Source organism: Sinohyriopsis cumingii, chromosome 17 (genome assembly GCF_028554795.1).
Source record: "Sinohyriopsis cumingii isolate HCF-2022 chromosome 17, ASM2855479v2, whole genome shotgun sequence".
NCBI classification, from domain to species: domain Eukaryota; kingdom Metazoa; phylum Mollusca; class Bivalvia; order Unionida; family Unionidae; genus Sinohyriopsis; species Sinohyriopsis cumingii.
In genome coordinates, this window is record NC_142977.1 from 20,185,931 (window position 1) to 20,209,229 (window position 23,299).

At 35.7% G+C, this 23,299-nt stretch overlaps 1 protein-coding gene across 2 annotated transcripts in view; it reads right to left on the bottom strand.

Moving 5' to 3' along the window:
• LOC149777878 (retinal-binding protein-like) overlaps window positions 1–20,384 on the bottom strand; it is a 49,172-nt gene extending 28,788 nt beyond the window's left edge. Inside the window, exons 1-6 of one of the 2 annotated variants that reach the window (XM_089938979.1) lie at window positions 20,228–20,384; window positions 17,219–17,302; window positions 11,980–12,049; window positions 9,480–9,523; window positions 5,891–5,953; window positions 3,251–3,439 (exon numbers count right to left, since the gene is read on the bottom strand). In XM_089938979.1, coding sequence (XP_089795105.1) covers window positions 3,251–3,439; window positions 5,891–5,953; window positions 9,480–9,523; window positions 11,980–12,049; window positions 17,219–17,302; window positions 20,228–20,233 — 456 coding nt within the window. In that variant the 5' untranslated portion in view covers window positions 20,234–20,384. Of the gene's footprint in view, window positions 1–3,250; window positions 3,440–5,890; window positions 5,954–8,538; window positions 8,602–9,479; window positions 9,524–11,979; window positions 12,050–17,218; window positions 17,303–20,227 lie in introns of both variants that reach the window. The other variant, XM_089938978.1, reaches the window with a different exon arrangement.
• Window positions 20,385–23,299: the final 2,915 nt, after the last annotated feature.

Genomic DNA, 23,299 nt, shown 5'->3' on the forward strand with positions numbered 1-23,299 from the left:
TAAGTGATACCAATCGCTTAGTTACTTATGGTGGGTAACCGGGTAAAAATGACGTTGAAAGCAAAGCCTAAAGATTATTTTATAGATTGGAAGGAATTATTATCCATTTGCAATTATGCTTTGATGTTCGGTGTTCATGTACATGTTTGACTATACATAGTGAGCCTGAAGCACGGCAATAAAATTAATACAAGGAGTCCCGCGCATCGGATAACGGATTACCGCCTCTTCAATGATATGAAGAATGTTATATTTCGGCTTCTACCTGGGTGGAAGATTATCGACGGATATTTGCTTCTTTAGGCGACGTGGTCAGTCTCTATAGCCAATAATCTGAACCATCCCCTGTCCAGTATGTTTGGGACCAACGTGCCAGAAATCATCACAGGACGTCAGAATTGTTATTTTTCTTGAATGATAGGTCTGCAAGAGTTTTAAACATGACCCTGTCATGTTTCAAATAAATTTCTTCAAAAAATTTCTTTCTGAAAGATCTTGTAACTGACAAGAATAATTAATTTTTGTTTGAGAAATCATACTTCGTGACTGTTATCATGGCTATACAATATAAACATGTTTGAGCACAATACCTTGGCCAACCACATTTTGTTTGATATGTGGCCAGGACACAGCAAATAAATATAACCTAAGCCTAGCTTAAACTTTGCCTCATCAACTTAATGTGTCAAAAGAACATAGGACAGTATTTAAGAAAAATACATTATTATCCTATAACGTTTTTCAAAGTCAGTTAGAAAAGTTTATTGTTCAGTCAGCATCTCCGACACTAGTCTCTTATAACTTGTGGACCTACATTTCACAGACAACAAGGGTCAGTAATAAATATAGATTAATGTACAGGAAAATAATATTTCTTTAAGTAAACGTCAGGGACAACTGTTTTCAGAAATTTTGGAGACAAGCGAATATTACAAGATGCGTACATTTTCAAGCAGGTAAGTAGTTTAAGTGATTTTTAAATCACCTTTATTTAACAAGATATAAAACATTTCTCTACTCCGTTAATTCTACCCATAAAATAGACAAAACATATATATAAATCAAGGTTTGCACCATATATGGTAGATCAATATTGTTATATATATATATATATATATATATATATATATATATATATATATATATATATATATTGTCCGTGATCGTAGCTTGTAAGGGTCATTTGTAAACAACATATTATATAACTAATTTTACCAATGAATTTAGATTATGCTTTAAGATAATAATAATTTGTAAGCAACATGTTTGCTTCTTTTTGAGTTTATGACCTTGGTTTTTCTCTTGGAAATTATATCGTCTACCTGATTTTGTCTAGTTTGTAAGTTAGAAATATGTTGTTTCCAGACATCTAAGTCCAAGGTCTAATCTTATTTACAAAATTTAGAATGTTTGACAAGGAAACGTTTGATCCACATCCTGGTCATCTTATTGTGTCTTATGTTTTTATATAATGCTTAAGTTGTAAATAAAGCCTTCATTCATATTTTAGTGTTAGGTCAGTTCTTGTGGAATCACTTTTACTTGTACTCGGATATAATTTAAGAGGAATTTTTTATTTCCATTATTTATTGGAAGCAGAAAGCGCTCATTCACATTTCTGACAAAAACATTATACTTGGATTATTGTAAATTCATTCGAATATATTCTGGATTATATTATTGTGATACAGCAATACTATTGGTAAATCGGTATATTCAAGATTATTGGTAGATCAGCACATTCAAGATTGGAATTTTCTATACTCTTGGATTTGTGATAAAACATTTACGATTAATTTGGGATTTAATTTACAATACTGTACGTTCTTCTGAATTTTTTGTTGTAACATTGACAATTAAACTGCTTGGTAGATTTTACAGAACTTGGTTTTGCTTTCTCGTAGCAGTATGGTACGTTATTACTGTCTCTATTTGCGAAAATTCGATTCTAAAAGAAAACAGCAGAATGCCAGAGCTGACCGTGGCAACATGTATTGGTATATATTGGTATATAACGACTGATAGAAGTAATCAGTAGAACAAACGACGCAGACCCTAATCTGCCGGCGCTTTGTGCGATGGCTGATCATGGTTTATCTTGTTTGCACATGGACTCGACTTATAAACGAGTACAGACGGTATGTTCATTTTGTAATAATGTATCGGAACAAGTCTTGACTTTTGAATGAAGCAGCAAGGCATAATAGAAGTTTCAATATTTTCTTCTTTCACCAGATACTTTGTCGACCGCTCCGGTAGCCTAGAGGTTAGAGCGTCCGCCTCGGATGCGGGAGGTCGCCGGTTCAAAGCCCGCCAGAGTCATACCAAGAATAGTGCTAGCAGCTGCCTTGCTTGGCGCTCAGCATTAATAGGTTAGTGTTAGGAATGGTCGGCCTCATGTCAGGATAACGTGACTACGTGGGACATCATGCAACATGCCTGCGACATGATGTCCCAGTGCTAGACATCGCTATAAATTATCACACTGCAGACATCGTAGCGATATGACTACAAAATTGTTAAAGCTTCGTCAAAAATCAGAAACACACACACACACACACACTCAGACACTTACATAGCTTTAGCTGACAATCTAGTATTGCTCCCACATTAAAGAATCGTGAAAAGTACCGTAATCTTGGCGTCGCAAAAATTAGAGTATCTTCTCTTAAAGCTTGTTTCTGAAGTGTTGTTATTGGAAGTCTTCCTATGATTTTACTCTGGAGGGTAAATTTCCTTTTGGAAATATCTACTGTTTATAATAAGGAGATATACAAAGTTATATAATGAATATTGCTTCTTATGATCCGTCATGGTTGCCATAGAAACGGATTGCATATATTGAGTCATTGATATAGCAGCTCCATTTATATTCTATAATCAACATATACCGGACCACGTTATGATACAGGAATTGTTTTGCAACACCTTAGGTAGACCAAACTGAAAATTAGTATTCCCGCTGTCACTCTCTTGTTTCAATTCAGTCAGTAATTTCGAATTGTATGTAATCGTCATCATCAGTATTATCACTATTATCAGTGATAGAAGCATTAGTAATTTATTATCATCATTATCATTGTTAGAATTATCTATACCATTTGTAAAATGTGTTGCTTTTTTTCTTCCAAATTGATTAATTTTGCTGATATTCATAAATATACTGTTCTTTAATACATAAAAGTTGAAAAGAATCTACAACAATCAAAACTAATAATTGGTTACTTCAGTCCTAACTTATATCGCTTACCTTTTTACTTTGTTCTTTCCACATTTGTACAATCTGTTCACATTCCAGCAGCTTTGACTTCTCCAAATCGGACTTTCGGACAGACGCCATGATACCTTTCATATCAAGATGCCCATAAAGTTCCACTCGGACTGGAGAGCCATCTTTGTCGTAGCCACAAAATCCCCCCGTCAGATATTTCTTTATGACCTTCCAAAGTAAATATACTTGAGCAAATATCAACACATAATGCTTGCCTGCAATATAAACACATAATGCTTGCTTGCAATATAAATATATAATGCTTGCTTGTAATATAAACACATGGACATGCAGGCTTAATGTTTATGGCAGGTTAAGATTGGTACATATTGATCCTTCGATTATTTGGCATTGTGTATAAAATATTCTGATAACTATTCAAATAAAGAATCTGTATCGTTATTGATGACTGAGGAAATCTTACAAAGCATCATACTATATGATGGCTGAAGAAATATTACAAGCGTATGGTAGTTTTACTTGTATATTATTATCGATCGATGCGTCTTATTCGATACAAGTAATTGGGTAATGACATTAATGAAACACCGTATTTACTCATTTATCAGCCCTGTCCAAATGCAAATGGCACAGACCCAGATCTGCCGTGGCACAATGCACCAGCAGATCTGGATCTGTGTAGTTTGTTAAGAGTTATCGCAATAAACAACAAAAACCCTGATCTGTCCGTGCATTATGCGACGGCGGGTAAGGGTCTATGTTGCTTGCAGTTTGACTTGACTTGTAAGCGAGCAGAAACGGTACATGGTTTAAATGCAAAAGAAATGTAGCGAAAACGGTATATAAACAATGTTTTTTTTGGTGATCAAAGTTATCAAATGTCTTCAAAATCAAACGTTTTTCATCATCTTTACACACGTTTATCATAAAGATTATGCCATTTTTTTGTTGCACGAATCTATTGAAAAATATTTATTTAATAGGAATATATTCTTGATGAAATGAGAGATATTTGATTACAACATACAATTTCTATAATTTATTATATCATAGACTGATGTTTATTACTTTGTTATGGTGATATTGATGACAACATACATGCAACGTGACCGAGATAAATCTAAAATGTTTGACACAGTAACTTTATTATAATCTGTGGCATACCGTATTTAAATAAACTGGTAGAAGTTATGTTCAATCTACTTCAGATAAATTAAGGTTTAATAATGTAAAGATAAATTAGAAACATCAGAAACATTTAATGAAGCCCCCCAACCCCCACCCACCCCCCTTAAACAAACAAGCTCGCGGGAACAGAGAAAACTTTCAAAATCATATATTCATAATATTTAATATGCATGTATTCTTCAGCTGATAGAGAACGCTGTCGTGAGGTCCTTGGAAATCGGGGAAACAACGACCTCAAGCCATTTTTTCCTTGGGTTTAAGGTGAATTTATACAAGCTGACTTCAGACCCTTGGTGTGATACATTAATAATAATAATAAAAATAATAATAATAATAATAATAATAATATTATTATTATTATTATTATTATTATTATTATTATTATGTGTTTCTTCATTTTCAACGTTTGCGATTTTTAACTGACAAATATGGGGGTCCCGAGTGGCCGAGTGGTCTAAAGCGCTCAGCGTTCCGGATCACTGCCATCTCACCTCTGTCTGCGTGGGTTCGAGTCTCAGACTCGGCTAACGTGGGTATGTGAGAAAGCCTGCCAATAGCTTCTCGTGGGTCGGTGGTTCTTCCCGGGGTTTTCCAGGGTTCTTCATCCACCAGTTATACTGGCCGCCATGAATAGCCTATCTTGTGCTGAAAAATGGCGTTAAACACTACAACAACAACAACCTGACAAATATGGGTCAAGTGTTGAAACAACGATAAAATTAATTGAAACCAATAACTACATAATTTACCGCTTCGAACTGCACATGCCCGATGCGATCATGTGTTATGAGCAAGCAAGCCACTACCACACTTCGTTTACTCGCAGTTTGGCACTGCTTCATTTTCGAATAACCCACATCTGTGGTTTCCAACCTATAGGCCTGGGGCCGCAGGGCTATTCCAAGGGAACCTAAAAGCACAACTATTGGCATTTGGGTGTCCACACAAGTTTTTGAAGTTAAGAAAGGGTCATCATGCTCGAAAATGCTGTAAACCACTGACCTAGAATATTGTTACGGCCGTGCATAATTCGAGGTTTAACTTAATTCATTATAAAAACGTACGTATGCCAGATATAACAAAGAAAGTCATTCCAATCAGAGGCAATGCCAACGTTCGATTAAACAAATCATGATATGGATTGCTTGCTTTTGAAACTAAAGTTGGAGAAGCAAAAGCAACTATTTGCTCAAATTTCTGACTCGGCTGTATTTAGCTTTGTGAAAGAGGACTCTTCTGAAATAAAATGCATGGGAAGACATACAATAGCCATACAAATGACGCAAAGGGAGAGGCGAAAATTATAACGACTATCATATTAAGGTCAAAGAGATTATTGACTCATCTTGGTTTTAGCACAAATTACGTATTATTAAGATTTGCGTAAAGAAAAGAAGCATTCTTGTAGCAAGCAGACACAACAATACGACTTTAGAAACACGAAGCACGTGGACAATACCCTTACGATACCTCGGGTTCCTCGAATTCTTTTGTAATGTAGTCCAGGCGATATTCCTTTCTGGTTACCTGGTTCTATAACATAGTGTACACGCAATAATATTAAATGAACTTTTTACGTATTTTGGAAGCGTTTTGACGCAGAAATCTCGATTGAAACATTATCTTAATCACTCAGTTGTAAAGGTATCACTGTTTGGAAGTGTTAGTTTGGGAGATGATAATTTTATTTTACAAACATTTATTCATTGAGATCGAACACAAATATTCTAAAATATGACTCGACTTAAGGCGAATACAAATGTTAATGCATGTGCATTAGCTCCATTGTACTCGGAAAGAAATTAACGAGTATCATTTTCAATGCGTACAGTTTTGAAAAAGAAAATAACAGCTACGTTTACCATTTCCCTGTATAATGCACAATATATGGGTATTATCTTCACTGCCATATAAGTGTATGTACATGATACTTATATATCCTGCACCTGTGGTTCAATATTCATCAAGGTAATGGTCTTCCAGATAAGAAAGCCTGTTCATATAAACTTCTGATTCAAGTTAAATGTTGATATCCTTTATCTTTCGGGATGCACATTTTAGTTTGCTTGCTTATACTCATAGTATGGACAACAGGCCATCTCATAAATTCTTCTGGACGATGACCAGTAAAGCTAATAAAATACATTAGTTAATTTACCGCCATGTCAGCTAATAAGACTTGTATATATATATATATATATATATATATATATATATAACCAGACATGACCGTTACATTCTTTCTTAATTGATGGACGAAATCTTTCAACGGCTAGTGTATGTCAATTACTATGAGATTTGGCCTTAATTCTTCCCTTCATTTCCAACATGCAATTGGCAGGCAACGACCAATCTCATGAAAATTAGATCTCCACTGTCCTACCTGCTGATCTCATAGCGACCGCTTAGAGGTCATGTTCAGGTGAATTATGTTGTTACCCTAATCGCTGATTGTGTTAGTCAATCGGATGATGTCGTTTCTCTTCGCGTTTTTGAGACTGAGCAGTATCAAGCATCAATGTGTGCCGAACGAACTGATTGACATTCAGGTTCTGAAAGCTGCATTTCCAGGGGCTAATTCGCATATAACCAGAACATAACCCATAAGTGGTCGCTGTCAGATCTTCACACTGGACAATCTGATTATAATGAGATTGGGTACAGACTTACTTTCATTAAGAGAGTTTGAGGTTTTGTCCTCTGGAGAAGTCTTGTGACACCAGTACCAATAAGGGCTATTTTATCGGTGTAAATTAATTCTTTAAATATTACTAATTTGTGATTCCCACCGAAGCTCCCTCATGTCTTATAAGAAAGAAGACGAAGACAACAGTGAATCATGTTGGCTTCAGTTTATATTAGTTTCGATTACATTATACTTCAGTAATAGTAGTTGTTAGTACTTTGATTAATGTTAAGAATCTACACAAACGCAGCCTCATGTTGCAAACTCATTCCGGTGGTCTTGAAACTGTATAAGCACAATAACAAACCTGTTCATTATAAATCTAAAACACACAGATGCACACACATCACATGTGTACATACAAGGTGAAATGGACAGTTAAGATACAATTATTGGAAAGAGCAAACCTTCTGTGAAAAATCTTTGACAAACACTAAATCCCATCTCTTTGTTACAAATATGTTAAGCAAGGATGCAGTCAAACTACAAGATGACTATGCGTCTGCTTCTATTATTTAAAGATATGTTGATTAGTAACGAAAGTGTGAATGCAGAGAAAACTAGTCAGCAGAAAGCGAAAATATAATATGCAAAGGCCTTTCGTACCGTAAAAATAAAGACACAAAGGCCTTTCTTGCAGTAAGAATAAAGACACAAAAGCCTTACTTACCGTAAAAATAAAAGCACAAACGTCTTCTTTTGCCATCAAAACAAGAGGAGCAAAGACCTTTCTTACCGTAAGAATAAAAACACAAAGGCCTTCTTCTACCATAAAATAAAGGTACAAAGACCTTATTTACCATAATAATAAAAACACAAATGCCTTCTTTTTTTCATAAAAATAAAGGTGCAAAGGCCGTAATTAGAGTTAGTACTGAAATATGTGCAAATCTGTATCCAAACTTTTGACATCTGAGTTATCAATGAGATAAATACCTCTAAGGGAGAAAAACCGATATACTTAGTCTTTATTACACTACATTTTTTTATATTTTAATTTCAGTGACAAAAGTAATTGTAAAATCGAATAAAATGTGATAGAAATCACTTATAGATTTCGCCAATAGGTTAACGATTATTTCAAATAAATCCTAAATGCATGAATTTAGACTTTTAACACAAGACTATGGATGAAAAGTGAGTAAGCTGAATGTTTAACCTACCGGAAACATAAATTGACTCTTATGGTAAAAGTATGAATACCAAAATGCCACAGAAGATGAGATGTTAGTATTTAGCTTAATAGGTGTATCGTAGACTCAAATACACCAAGAGTTCATTACCTAAGTCGCATCGATAGAATAGGTTAGAAACCAGCGTACAACCTATTTGCAATTTTAATCATGAACGTCGTAGCCGAGTCTACATTACACGGTTTGCATGGATCTCAGAGTGTGAGCTAGTTTAAATAGCTAAGAATTATAAGTGTTACCTCCGGTGGAGAGTATTCTGATAAGAGAAACTCTGCTCTGATATTTTCTTTGAAAGCTTTACTCTACAAAAGCAAGGATATTTCAATGTTAAATATTAACTTACTTCCAGCTTTTCTGTTTCCTTACATGTTATATTTATTCAGCTGTCTTGTGATCATGAAAACTGATGTAAAGTCCATTTATTAATATATTTATTCAAAACATGACGCAATTCTTTCTAAGTTCAAACGTGATTTGAAATTACCCATTCTACGATTAAAATAATGGTAAAACTAAATCAGCAAAAGACTGCGGTTTTTATTTTCACCGTATATTTACTCAACTTTACTCAGCACCATCGCATGGCCTCTAAACAACATCCGGATTTTGATCTGATACTAGGCGTGAGTGATTGAATGCAGTATTGCATACAGGTTGTGGAATAACAGACTGACAAAATCCAGCAAAATATACTAAACTATAAGAATGTACACAAGATATACTAATATATAAACATTTTACAGTAACATTCCTCTTCAAATTGAAAAATAAGATGTATTCATCCCATCTAACGCAAATTTCGAATTTAAGAGTTTGCTTCTGTAACATCAAATGCTGGATTATCATAGATTCTGAACCTGAATTACATAATAAATACTGATTAACAGGAGAAAAAAAAAGAAACATTCAAATGTCTTTGCGATCATTAAAATGTTCACGAGTCTTGCAGCAGTGTATTTCCAACGCTGAACAAGAATCTCAAAACGCATTAAATTAAACTGATTGGAAATTTTGCTCTGGGTTATATTCACTAAATATCGTTTCAAAATGAATATTAAGTTTTAGAAAATAAATTCCAATTCAGACTGTCCGAAGCCTCCAATCATTTTACATATGAATGTTCATTTTGATCTAAATTAGGAAAAAATGTATATTATTCTAGAACAGTGGTATAACTTACCGCTCTGAACATTTGCTCTGCTTTAGACACATCATACTGTCGAGCTTGAAAATAAACAAAATTGTCTAATCAGGTTTCAAATAACAGGCCCGGCCTTTGGATGTGCGAGGCCCAAGGCAGCAAGTCATGAGCGCGGGGCCCCAAGCAAAAAAATTACATTGCAATTTAGCGCAGGGCCCAAGGCTTCGAATGATAAATACACATATATAGATAATAAATAACACTACTTCTATTACTTAAAGAATGAAAGAGAAAGAGCGTAGTTCAGGAGAGAGAGAGAGAGAGAGAGAGAGAGAGATAGAGATAGAGTAATGTAGCTGTGTATTCGAATGTCTACGTTTATCCATCTGTCGTTCCCAAATACGTAGATTAGCTATTTAACATACTTCGTCCATCACAAGCAATTCAATCATTATTCGTAACAGGAGAATGTTTACAGTAGGTGGATAGTCAATGTATTGTGACTATAGACTGAAAAAAAAATGAATACATTGTTCCTTTTCAAAAGAGGAACGTGCACGGAAGCTAAAGGTGAAAATCAAAGACAACTGCAGTTTCGCAACAACGCACATTATCTTTCAGTTGTAGATATGTTATCATTGCATCATATACTACACTGAAAGCTTAGCAAATATTATTTGCACAAATTAAAATGTTATCATTAAGGGTAGTGTTTCTAAAGAAACAAACAAGTACATTGAATGAATCAAACGCGAATACAAACTTAGTAATCAGGATATGAATGTCATCATCTCATCATAAGACCAGCAATACCCCGACCCATTCTTATTTTGTACAGAATTTCTTGCAGTAGCTTTATTTTAAGCTAGGTGGGAGTCAATAAAATGTACAATATATATATATATATATATATATATATATATATATATATATATATATATATATATATATATATATATATATATATATATAGTGCTGTAGGAATCATATTCTCTTAAGAAAAATACCAACCATGCATAGTAACTTACGAGCAATCGTTCATGCCTGCATGGTTAGTTGAACCATGACCAGCAAATTAATTGTGTCATTAGCAGTACCTTTATTGTCCTCTTCAGAGGCTTGCGAAAGAAGCGAGCAAAGGACCAATAATGTCGCTTTACAAGAGAGTGGTTTCATTGCATCAAATAAGCAAGGCTAATGTTTCATTAGCCATAATTTATATCATTTCAATGAGATAACATCAACGCTTCCACGAGAAAACTATGTTTTTGTCACGATATTGCTATGTTATTTCCACGCATTAGTTCCTACGAGAAGGAAAGGTTTCATATTCTTTCTATGAGAAAGCTACGTTTTTCCCATAAAAAGCTTTGCTGTCATCCCAAAATAGAATATCATGCACAAGAGAGCTTAACATATTCCAGTCTGAAATTTCTTACAGTGGGGTGGGAAGGACAGAAATAGTTAGTGATAGGAGCACTTTTGGTGAACGACCGGACGCTTTTCGTTACAAGGTGGAATGTTTTGACATAAAAGGACTTTAGAAGAGGGTAAGCGCCACTGCTAGTGGTAATTTTGTTTAACGTAAGGACACGTTTTGTAACCGTGCATAAGGTTAAACGATATAAGATGTGATGTGATGTGATGTGATTTTGATTTTTAACGTAGCTTTAACAATTTTTCAGTCATATCGCTACGATGTCTGTAATGTGGCAGTTTATAGTGATGTCTAGCACTGGGGCATCATGCCGCAGACATGTAGCATAATGTCCCACCCAGTCACATTATCCTGTCACCAGGCCGACCAGTCCTAACACTAACCTCTTAATGCTGAACGCCAAGCGAGGCAGCTGTTAGTACCATTTTTTAAGTCTCTGGTATGACTCGGCCGGGGATCGAACCCACGACCTCCCGCATCCGAGGCGGACGCTCTAACCACTTGGCCACCGGAGCGGTAAACGATATAAGAACTTTAATGTCAATCTTGAACATTTGAATTTGATAGATCTATCCTACCTTAAATAACAGACAAATAAGTGCAATAAATATCATTATTAAAACTTGTATTTGATGATCTGAAGAGAAATAGATGAAATTATGTCAGAAAAGCAAAGGGTAAGGGCTAATAGTGCGATGAAGACAGTGAGGAGGGCATTGAAAAAACAATGTTGTTCGCCTTAATTATTGCAGCTAGTTTGCCAGACATAATCTTGCTTGAACAGTATACTTAAATCGAGCGAACAACGTACGAGGTCCTTTTTAATGGGAACAAAATAGCTTTCTGGTTGGGAGGTCAGGTTGTTTAGGTGGGAATAACAGAGCAGTGTCGTGGTAGCAACATACGAATATCATGGGAACAACATAGCTTTCATGCAGAAACGACACGCGGTTTTGCTCTCTGGTTGGAACGATACAGCAATCTCGTAGTAATGAGATATCTTTCTCATGGGAATGATGTAGTTTTGTCATGGGAATGCAATTTTATCTCTGTCGTCACCCAGCTACTGCAGTCGAGATACATGTTACTTATAACTCATACCTTTCAGCCATTTCCATAAATCTGAATCCGGAGTGTCCGGACCCACAAGGTCACTGAGTCTGGCACGAAGCTGTAAATGTTAATAGTTTCAACAAATTATCACAAAAACACACACCAAGAGCACAGTAAATTATCAAATTCACTAATATCCTTTTCTAATAATTCAGTTTTTACTCAAAATGTAAAGTTATGGCATTGACAATCCCAGTTAAAAGGGGATGGGGTAGTGACGCTTTTTGAAAGTTTCATTGCATTATACATCGGACGGATAATCCTTTTACGGGGTCTCACCTAAAAGATGCATGACGTTATCATAAAAAGAAAGAAGTACCGTTCGAAATATTGGTATTTAGGCCTACTAATTAAGGTAACAATTTAGCTTATACATATGAATAATTCATGATTCTTGCAAATTGAACCTAAAACGGATCTAGGATTTGTGCAGCATAAAATGCACAATATGCAAGTACTTTTTCAGTCTTGTCCTCATATGCTTCAGGCAATTCATGAAGATTCTTTTTATGTAACTGTGAATCAACAAAGAGATCCGTGTCTTCGTTTAATTATATGCACAGCCTTAGTTATTCGTAGTTCATACTTCAGATGCAGACGACAAGACTTTACACGATAAAGACAACCATCTTCCGTATTCATCTGTTTGTTTCTAAGCACCTTTTGTTTTGGAATATTTTCCTAATATTTTAATTGGGTTCTTCCTCTTCGCGTTTCACAATAAAATTAAAAAGTTAAAATCCTCAAAATGGCAATTATGGACATTCCAGATCTAGCTATCTTAGCATCAGTTGATATGAATAATGCTTCTGTTATATTTGTATACTTGCTTATAAATTCATATATAAATGCAATCATCAAAGACCCTGATATGGCGTCCCATAATGCGAAGGCTGATTAGGATCTATGTTGTTCGTTCTACTGATTACTTCTAACAAAATATATATACCCAGATCTATCGTGCATACGCGACAGCCAACCTGGGTATGTGCAGTTTGCGGTTGGACTCGATTTATAAACAACAAAATGCATTACATTTTCAACAAATATAAGAATACATTGTTTATGCATCCATTCATTCATAGATAATCTGACCATGCATCCACTCATCCATACATAATCTGACCATCCTTCCACTCATCCACACATAATCTGATCATCCATCCATTCATCCATACATAATCTGACCATCCATCCATTCATCCATAGATAAACTGACCATACAACCACTCATCCATAGATAATCTGACCATCCATCCATTCATCCATACATAATCTGACCATCCATTCACTCATCCATACATAATCTCACCATCCATCCATTCATCCATACATAATCTTTCCATCTATCCATTCATTCATAGATAATCTGACCATCTATCCATTCATCATTAGATAATCTGACCATCCATCCATTCATCCATAGATAATCTGACCTTCCATCCATTCATCCATATATAATCTGACCATCCATTCACAGATAATCTGACCATCCATCCATTCATCCATAGATAATCTGACCATCCATTAATTCATCTATAGATAATCTGACCATCCATCCATTCATTCATAGATAATCTGAAGATCCATCCATTAATCCAGAGATAATCTGACCATCCATCCACTCATCCATACATAATCTGACCATCTATTCATAGATAATCTGACCATCCATCCATTCATTCATAGATAATCTGACCATTCATTCATTAATCCAGAGATAATCTGACCATCCATTAATTCATCTATAGATAATCTGATCATCCATCCATTCATTCATAGATAATCTGAAGATCCATCCATTAATCCAGAGATAATCTGACCATCCATCCACTCATCCATACATAATCTGACCATCTATTCATAGATAATCTGACCATCCATCCATTCATTCATAGATAATCTGACCATTCATTCATTAATCCAGAGATAATCTGACCATCCATTAATTCATCTATAGATAATCTGACCATCCATTCATTCATTCATATATAATCTGACCATGCATCCACTCACCCATAGATAATCTGACCATCGATCCATTCATCCAAAGATAATCTGACCATCCATCCACTCATCAATAGATAATCTGACCATCCATCCATTCATCCATACATAATCTGACCATCCATCCATTCATCCATATATAATCTGACCATGCATCCACTCATCAGTAGATAATCTGGCCATCCATCCATTCATCCATAGATAATATGACCATCCATTAAATCATCTATAGATAATCTGACCATGCATCCACTCATCAGTAGATAATCTGGCCATCCATCCATTCATTCATAGATAATCTGACCATCCATCCACTCATCAATAGATAATCTGACCATCCATCCATTCATCCATACATAATCTGACCATCCGTTCACAGATAATCTGACCATCCATCCACTCATCCATACATAATCTGACCATGCATCCACTCATCCATACATAATCTGACCATCCGTTCATAGATAATCTGGTCATCCATCCATTCATGCATAGAAAATCTGATCATCTATCCATCCGTCGGTAGGTAATATGACTATCCATTCGTCCATATTTCAACTGACCACGCATTCATTAATCCATATACTGTCTGACCATTCATACCTTCATCGAAATATAAATGCATGCAAACATATAAATAGTATAATAAGTGTAAGTGCAGCGTCCTTTAACATCATATTTTGACCCATACTTTTGCCAGTTTGGTTGATTTTTGGAACCTTTGCTTAAAACACTACTCTATAGCATTTTTAACTAAAATTCTACTTTTTACCGTAAAATCTTAACTTTTATTTCTTTTAAGTTTATTAGCTGTTGTTTTAATGAACAATAATTACTACAGACCAAACCTAAAAGCATTTCCTCCACCTTTTATAACTTCTAGTGTTCGAACCTAAACTACTTTACAAAATTCTGAGCGTTAGTGGCCGTGTTTTATAAAGATTTTACTGAGAAGCCTTGGCTACAGTCCATCAGAAATTGTACGACAAGAAGAAATAAATCTCCCTTGGTTATCAAACGTTTAATGACAACTTCAGGCAGTTTGTTATCAGAGTGTTACTACGCTTCCTTTGGTGTCAAGATTTTACTGAAAACCTCACTGACCGCCAGGAGTTGCACTTAAAAAACCCAACCCTTTTGCTTGGCATCATAGTCTAATTAAGGAAAATCATTCACTTATCGGAAGCGAAACCCTGACCCTTCTTTTCCCAAATACCAAATTCCAACAACCACCCTTTTTTAGGCACCCACTTGTAAAATCGTTTTAATTAGTTTATACAAAATATTACCCATTTTGTTTCTAAACCAGTGTATGTTAATTTATAATATTGTTCATGACACCAAAAAATAAAGAGAATAGCATCGTACTTACTAGATTAGAGGAAACCTCAACCAATTACAACAAGGCATTTCACTTTTTATATTCATACAGAAAATAATTGAAATGGTATATTTTATGAGGCACTTTCATAAAGAACAATTAAAAAGGTTTACAATAGCAATAACCAACTCCTTCTTTGGTCGACAACAAGGCTAATTGGATTATGAATTTGGATATATACAGAATTTTAAAAGTACACGACTTGAATGTAAACTACCAAAATATTGAAACATAAAGAAAGAAAAATGATATAGACCCAGGAATGGAGAAGTTCCAAAAAGATCTCTTACCTTCTGTCTATCTATGCAGTGTACAAAACTGGGTAAGATGTGTTGGGTCGGGTTGATGTGGGATAAAATAATTTTGTAATCAATTAGTATAATTTAAAGAACAATTTCTAACTTGATATTCCAATAATTGTTTTCAAAAAATGGAGCAACGGTTTGACAGAGCAGTTAAAAAATAATAATAAATGGGTACTTAAAATATAATAATTGGAATAGGGTAGTTGGGAAAAGGGTAGGGGTAGGGGTCGCGCGTTCCCTATGAACTTTGCTCATTAATTTTAGTAGCTGTGTAAGAGTTTTGTCTGACAAAAAAACCCAGAAAGATGCTATTCAACAGCCCCATGTTGACATCAATACTGCCCAAGTTTTAACTGATTTTGACACTGTGCTCTCTATCAGTCTATTAATTCGATCATCATTATCAAATGTCTGAGTATGTCTAGTGGTCTATACATAAAATGTCAATCTGTGCAATGCATTTTAATCTCGATCAAGTCATATTCTGTATTGTATGACTCAAGTTCCAATATTTCATGTTTTAAACTGAGTTGCGAAACAAGGATAAGATGCACCGCTTGCTCGTTTTTTACATTTAAGTACATGAGATATTTAAATACAATTTTCATAGTTCATTATATTTGCAGGCTTTCAAAATAATGAAACCCGAGCATATGATTTTTTTTATAAAAAAAACTCTTGGATTCGTTTTGTTCGCTCGTGGGCGGACTCACCTCGCTGCGCGATGCACTAGCATTTTACTCTAGGTTTTTGGTTTTAATAATTCAACAATTCAATCTGAGGTCATTTAAGGGACAGCAGCTTAGGATTTTTAACAAAATTAGAATGTTCAAGGAGATTCTGAACAGCAAAATTCTGATTACAGGTGGAATATTTTCAGTTTAAAAGATTATGATGATCAGTGAAGGAGTCATTTTAGTAAAAATGCCAACGGCCAGTGGCCCAATTCGATCAATTAAATCGTATGGCCATGGGATGCGTCTTTTAGCAAGCTTCTGAGAGCTTGGGTTTTCAGTCAAACAAAAACTTATTTAAAACACTGGAATAACTACCGCTCTGGTGGCCTAGTGGTTAGATTTTCCGCATCGGAAGCGGGATGTTGTGGGTTCGAACCCCGGCCGAGTCACACAAAGACTTACAAAAATGGTACTTACAGCTGCCTCGCTTGCCGCTCAGCATTAAGAGGTTAGTGTTAGGACTGGTCGGACTGTTGTCAGGATCACGTGAATGAGTGGGACATCATGCTACGTGTCTGCGGCATGATGCCCCAGTGCTAGACATCACTATAGCCACAATGCAGACATCGTTGCGATATGACTGGAAAGTTGTTAAAGCTACGTTAAAAATCCTAATCACACACACACACACACACACACACTGGGACGCCCAAGGCTGGGAAGTTCGTAACTTATTTTCTAGTAAAAGTAAAAGCAATTAGTTAACATTTAAAAAAAAATATGGTACAAATTTAGGATTGTAGGGTAACAATTAGAATTTTGGATTAAAATAACCTTATATAATGTTCTATACTTACTTTATCAATGGCTGCCGTTTCCTTAGCGCTGTATTTGGCATCCACTTCTAGTGGCTCCGAATGACCATTCTCCATTTCAGTATTCTGCAAAAAACAAAGGAAAATAATGTCGATGATGCTTATTATCATTATTTCTCTATTGAAATACTAATTAGCAATTAGAACTGCCAGAGACAGATGCTTTATCAGTAACCATGGAAGTGGCTAGTCTTTGACGAACCGAATTCAAAACGATTCTTAAAAGTACACGGGTTTGGGACAAGTTTCAAGAAATGTTCCAAACTTAAGTAAATGGTACAAACTAAACACATACAATTACCCAGTTTTAACCCTTAAATTAAGTAATGTATTGAGAAGCAAAAAAATAATGATGATATAAATTTATTCAGCCCTTTGATATATGTCTTTACTGTTGCAATATACTATCAAGATCCAAATTTATTCGATACTAAAAAAAACGAATCATTACAGCAGCTGTCAAAGGGTTTACAGGGGCATGGTGCAATTTATATACAAAGAAAACCTGAATGTAATGACAGGTAATACGGTCATATGTCCTACTTACGGCTTTGAAGTCCCTTGTGAAAGATTTTAAAACGTATCTTGGTTTTTTTCTTTTGCTCTGTCGTACTTACTGCCTTAAAGACATTTGTGAAAGATTTTAAAACGTATTTTGGTTTTCGTTTGCACACGTTTCACAGCTGGATCAAACCATCATTAACAGTAGTACGAAAGAACATTATATTCTATTTCAGGTCAGAGTAACGTATCCAATGTATGTCACACAATGCCGATGTACACAACAAGATCGCGGTTAAATTTGTCAGTGTCTTCCCACAGCCTAATTAATTGACTTGGAATACGTAAAAGGATAGTCTTTGATTATCGAGTGATGCGGGTTTGATGATACCAGTATAATAAACAAGTGCACATTAATTAAATCATAAAAATAACATTTATAAATCCATAAAAATAGAACCAAATAGGCTTGAAACAGAGTATAACGTTTTACTGTTAGACCTCGATTTTGGTATGACTGCGCTTAGGTGATCAGCATGCTAACGCATGTGAGAGTGAGACAGAGAGAGAGAGAGATCAGATACAGAGACAGCGACCAGCCACCCATATATTGACGAGAACATTATAATAATGAGACGAATTTGTAAGCTGAGTAGGAATTTAAATATCAGCTTAACATTTGTTGTATTACAAACTAAATATCAGCTGTAACATTTGTTGAATTACAAACCAAATATCAGCTGTAACATTTGTTGTATTACAAGCTAAAAGACCTGCTGGATTTTTTTTTCTCTTTCTTTTTTTTAAAAAAATAATTCTTCTGCCCACTCAGTAAATGTTGTATGGATACCGCATATTCCCATAAGAAAGTCCACGCAAGATGCCGCCAAGGCAAGAATAAAAAAAAGCAAGAAATAGGAAAAAATAATTATAAGACACTACGCCAATCCATGGATATTGTTGTTGTTGTTGTTGTTGTGGGGTTTAACGCCATTTTTCAGCACACGATAGGCTATACATGGCGACCAGTATTAATGGTGGAGGAAGAACCCGAGAAAACCCCGGAAAGAACCACCGACCCACGAGAAGCTACTGGCAAGCTTTCTCACATACCCACATTGGCTGAATCCTAGACTCGAACCGCCGCAGACAGAGGTGAGATGGCAGTGATCCGTAACGAAGAGCGCTTTAGACCACTCGGCCACTCGGGGACCCCCAATCCATGGATATAGAATTGGTATAAAAAATGTTTAAGACGCGCAAGTAGGATGCACTATGTGGCGTCAAGATACAGAGAAGATAGCAGACATACTTACTGTTATAAAGAATTTAATGGGGAATGTAGAAGGCTCTGTCAAACCATATAAAATAATAATATTGTGGAACACACCGTGATTAAAATAATGAATAATTAAAAATAGGAACTAAAATCATACTTTGATGAAAACGAGAGAGAGAGAGAGGTGATATGACATGGAACCAAGTAGTGACAGAAAACAGAGTAGCACACGAAACGCAGATAATGAAAAACTGCAATAAATAAACTGCAGACAAAGGCAAATCAAACCCGTATTCATTACCTGTTCATCCAGGCAAAACACGATCGCATGTGCCTATTCGACAGTGACATTATATTTGCAGCAGAAATACCATGTATAGTCATAATACAAAAAAGAAGGTCCACAATATTGAGTTACATGGATCAGCTTTGATATGAGCAGTTTAATTTACATAGCGATTAGAACAAAATCACTCTTTTTCACCAGTGGATTAAAACTACCCATATAATCTAGTATTATGTGTATATAGTGGTACCTGTATGTGAAACGGGGTGTGTAATGGATCAACACTTGAAGCCGTTTAAAAATACTCCAGAGGGTTGTGTACATGAATTATGCTCTGTATTCAAATCACATTTCTTGTTTTATTGAGACGGTTAACATCATCTTCCTGTAATTTGTTTGATACCGACACATACCATTTCGAACTTCTCCCATTATTTTTTTTTTATCTTTACCTGCTGTCACGCATGTCTGACGGCCAGTGTGTGTGTGTGTGGTTGTTGTATTCCATTTTAAATTATATGTAAGGCTTTGACAAAAATGTCACATCTGTTTCAGCGGCTTTTTTTTAACGCCGGTCTGTTTTAGAATAACGCTCCAGACCAGTAGGCCATTGTCGTTCACACTTTTGCAAGGAAGTCATATTTTTAAGAGGTCATGGGTCATGTTTAAGAATTTGCGTGATAGCTACCTATCTATCTATCTATCTATCTATCTATATATCTATCTTATAACCTCATACTTCATAAATTGTCACTGGACTATGTTGTAATTTCAGCAAAAAAAGGTTTTTATAATTCGTGATAAACATTAAAGGGAGCACAGTTTTGCAGTGTCTTATCAGGTATTCGCTCATAAATTCTTGAAATATTCTTACATTACTAAACGTTTACGCACACATGTTTTATGCTAACAACCGAACACTTACCAACATCGTCGGTCTATAAAGTTGTCGCCCAGTAAACAGGACTCCTGTATAATATGGTTCCTGATAAATCACATGTATGATGATGCATCCCACTGTACTGGTTGATATCGTTATTTTCACTAGATCGCACGCTTGTATCGAGCGATTTCCTTTGTTACACGGTACACTTAAATGCCTCTTGACAATATAGTCACAGACCATTAAGCTCTAATGTATGCAATGTACGCGAAATGTCTCGTCACATGACTATGTCAGTTAACAATCCACTAATATAAAATGGATGAAGAAACACAATTTAATTACTTTGTCCGTTGCGCTGATGGAAATCGGCTTAGACCAAAATTGTTCTTGTTAGGTAGATAAGTCAAAGTTGATCCTATTAAACCGTCTTTTGTAAGCCTGCTTACAGAAGCTGCGATGTAAAGCATGTTTCCCCAAATGTAATTTTTCCAAAATATGATGAAAACCGTGCTTTTAAAATAAGAAGTACAAAATCAAGTTATTTCCCCTTAAGACACAAGAACAACTATCCACTTCAAGTGAACATATTATTATTATTATTATTATTAAATCGGTCCAGTCTATCAGCAACCTTCACATCTTTAGTCAGCCTTGTACTTATATATTACGTATACACTGTACCAAGTGGGCATATCTCCGTTCAGTTGGAGAATCAACTGGGACACCAGCAACAATAATGAATCACATCCTAGATATGTTTGCATTAGAGGATGAGCATAAACGTTTGCCTGTGCAATGGAGTTTTTAAGTGAATGTCGTAAACGTATATTAAGCCATGAATTTATTTTGCGAAAATGAAGTCATCAATGCTGTTGATTTTATTTGGTTTGAATGTTGCATTCTCCGCTGAAGTGTCCTTACGGAGTAAATCATGAGAAATCAGAAGTGAAGATTTGTTGTTTTTTTTTTTTCTTTCAGCTGGACAACTAAGCTGATGATACGTGTCACCCATAAGAGCAAGCAGCCGGGGGGTTGGGGGTGGGAGGGGGGGACCCTACAAAATTTAGAGGGTTCCAAATACCGAAATAAGCCTTCCACGGGGAGGGGTTTCAATCAGAAATAACGTCAACTACGTTTCAAGAGGAACTCTTGAGAGATAAGTCTCTGTGATGTCCTCCTGAGTTAGTCCAAATGTGGTTTCTGTCTGAAAACCCATTAGTGGTGCTTCGATTACAAAAAATGAACCAATTCGTTGTCGTCGCCCTCTCCTGCTGCTATGAATTAAAAATTTGATCTAACCCGACTCGATGCCGTGTTCTGGGATCATGTATATTTATTGTTATAAATCCGTGCGGGGTTGACTGAGCACGACTAACGAAATTCTTGAATTTATTCATGTCCATGTCGCCTTCACACCAGTTCTGATAAATATATCGCCGTGTATGTACACCAACCCCGTTAAACATAGCAAGGATATTACAATTTTCTCTGATTACTGCTGGTATTTGTGTAAATTTTTGAGTAACACAAATCACATCAGTGTTTTTATGCCTTCCGCGTGAAAATATTCTAGCGGGGCTTGATTGTTTATCCAACATCACATCATCGTAAACAACTAAAATGTTAATACTCTCATCAATATCATCAATACTTGGCGCTTCATTAATGTCGGTGATAAACTCAACAACATCCCTACCATCCTTGCTTAACGAGTTTGCACTTTCATTAAATTCCTTTAACACTTTGTAGCACCGTTGATCATCCACAGACGGAGCTACCAAATACAACTTTTCCCACTTTATCCACTTCATCATTAAATTGAGCAACATTTGTGTTTTACCACTCCCAGATGGACCAATTATGATCATACGAATATAATTTGGTAGCATGGGGTGATGCTTAACTGGTTCTCGTTTCCTTGTCGCAGAAAAGTCAGTGATTTCCATTAGAATAATATAAAATAAATATGGATTTATATTGTGTGAAATGCGAGGCGCGTACCCCACCAGCCGGCCTAACAACTATCACAATAATAAATAAATGACAAGCACTAACCGGCAAGTATGAGCGATGCGGAATAAAAAAATTTAAATTTATCTCCACTGACAAGTCAGTGCAGTCAGGTGAAAAGCCAAAGCCAAAGCCAAAGTCAAAGTCAGCGTCAGGTAAAAAAAAAAAAAGACACGGAGGAGATATCGCAACAAAATTAACAAAACTACCTGGGACGCCGTGGGCTAAATACCCAGGAGAAAAACATCTTCCAGGATATAATTACTGCGGACCCGGAACCAGACTTGATATCAGACTTGACAACCAAGATCAGCCAAAACCAGGCGAATATCCGATAAACGCTATTGATAAGGCGTGTCATGCTCATGTTGTAGCTTATACAAGTAAAAAATCTACAAGATAGGCATATCGCAGATGTGAAATTAATTCGCATGCTAAATTCTATTACAAATAAATCTTTCAAAGAATCATTAGCTAATTGGTTGGTTAGATATGCGATGAAAGGTAAATTAGCGCTGGGTGCTGGTAATTAATTATAATGGAATCGATTTATTATTTTCCAAGAGGATACTGGAGAGGTAACGCAGCAATTAGCAAACTCGCTGAAGCAGCAAATGTTACACGTGTTACTGCTAAAAATTGGTTATCCAAACAAGCAATATGCCAAATTTACCAACCACCGCCTAAACAAATTCACTTTGCACATTTTGATGTTAGTGTTCCTAATGAAGTTCACCAGGCTGATATGTTATTTCAACCACATGATACCGTTAAAATCCAAAGATGTCATATAACATACAAGTGCGCGTTAACTGTAGTTGATGTTGCAAGTAGATATAAAGATGCAGTACCGTTCAAACTAAAACAGCATCTGAGGTTGCTTATGCGTTTGATTGAATTTATCACGAGGTGGTCTACGATGGCCAAAGCTACTACAAGTTGATCCTGGCATAGAATATCAGGGCGCAGTATCATCGCCGATGAAACAACATAACGTCACCATCAGACAAGGGCATACTGAGATTCACCGCGATCAGGCGATTGTTGAACGATTTAATCGAACACTTGCTGAGCAGTTATTTGGATATCAGTACGCGAAGG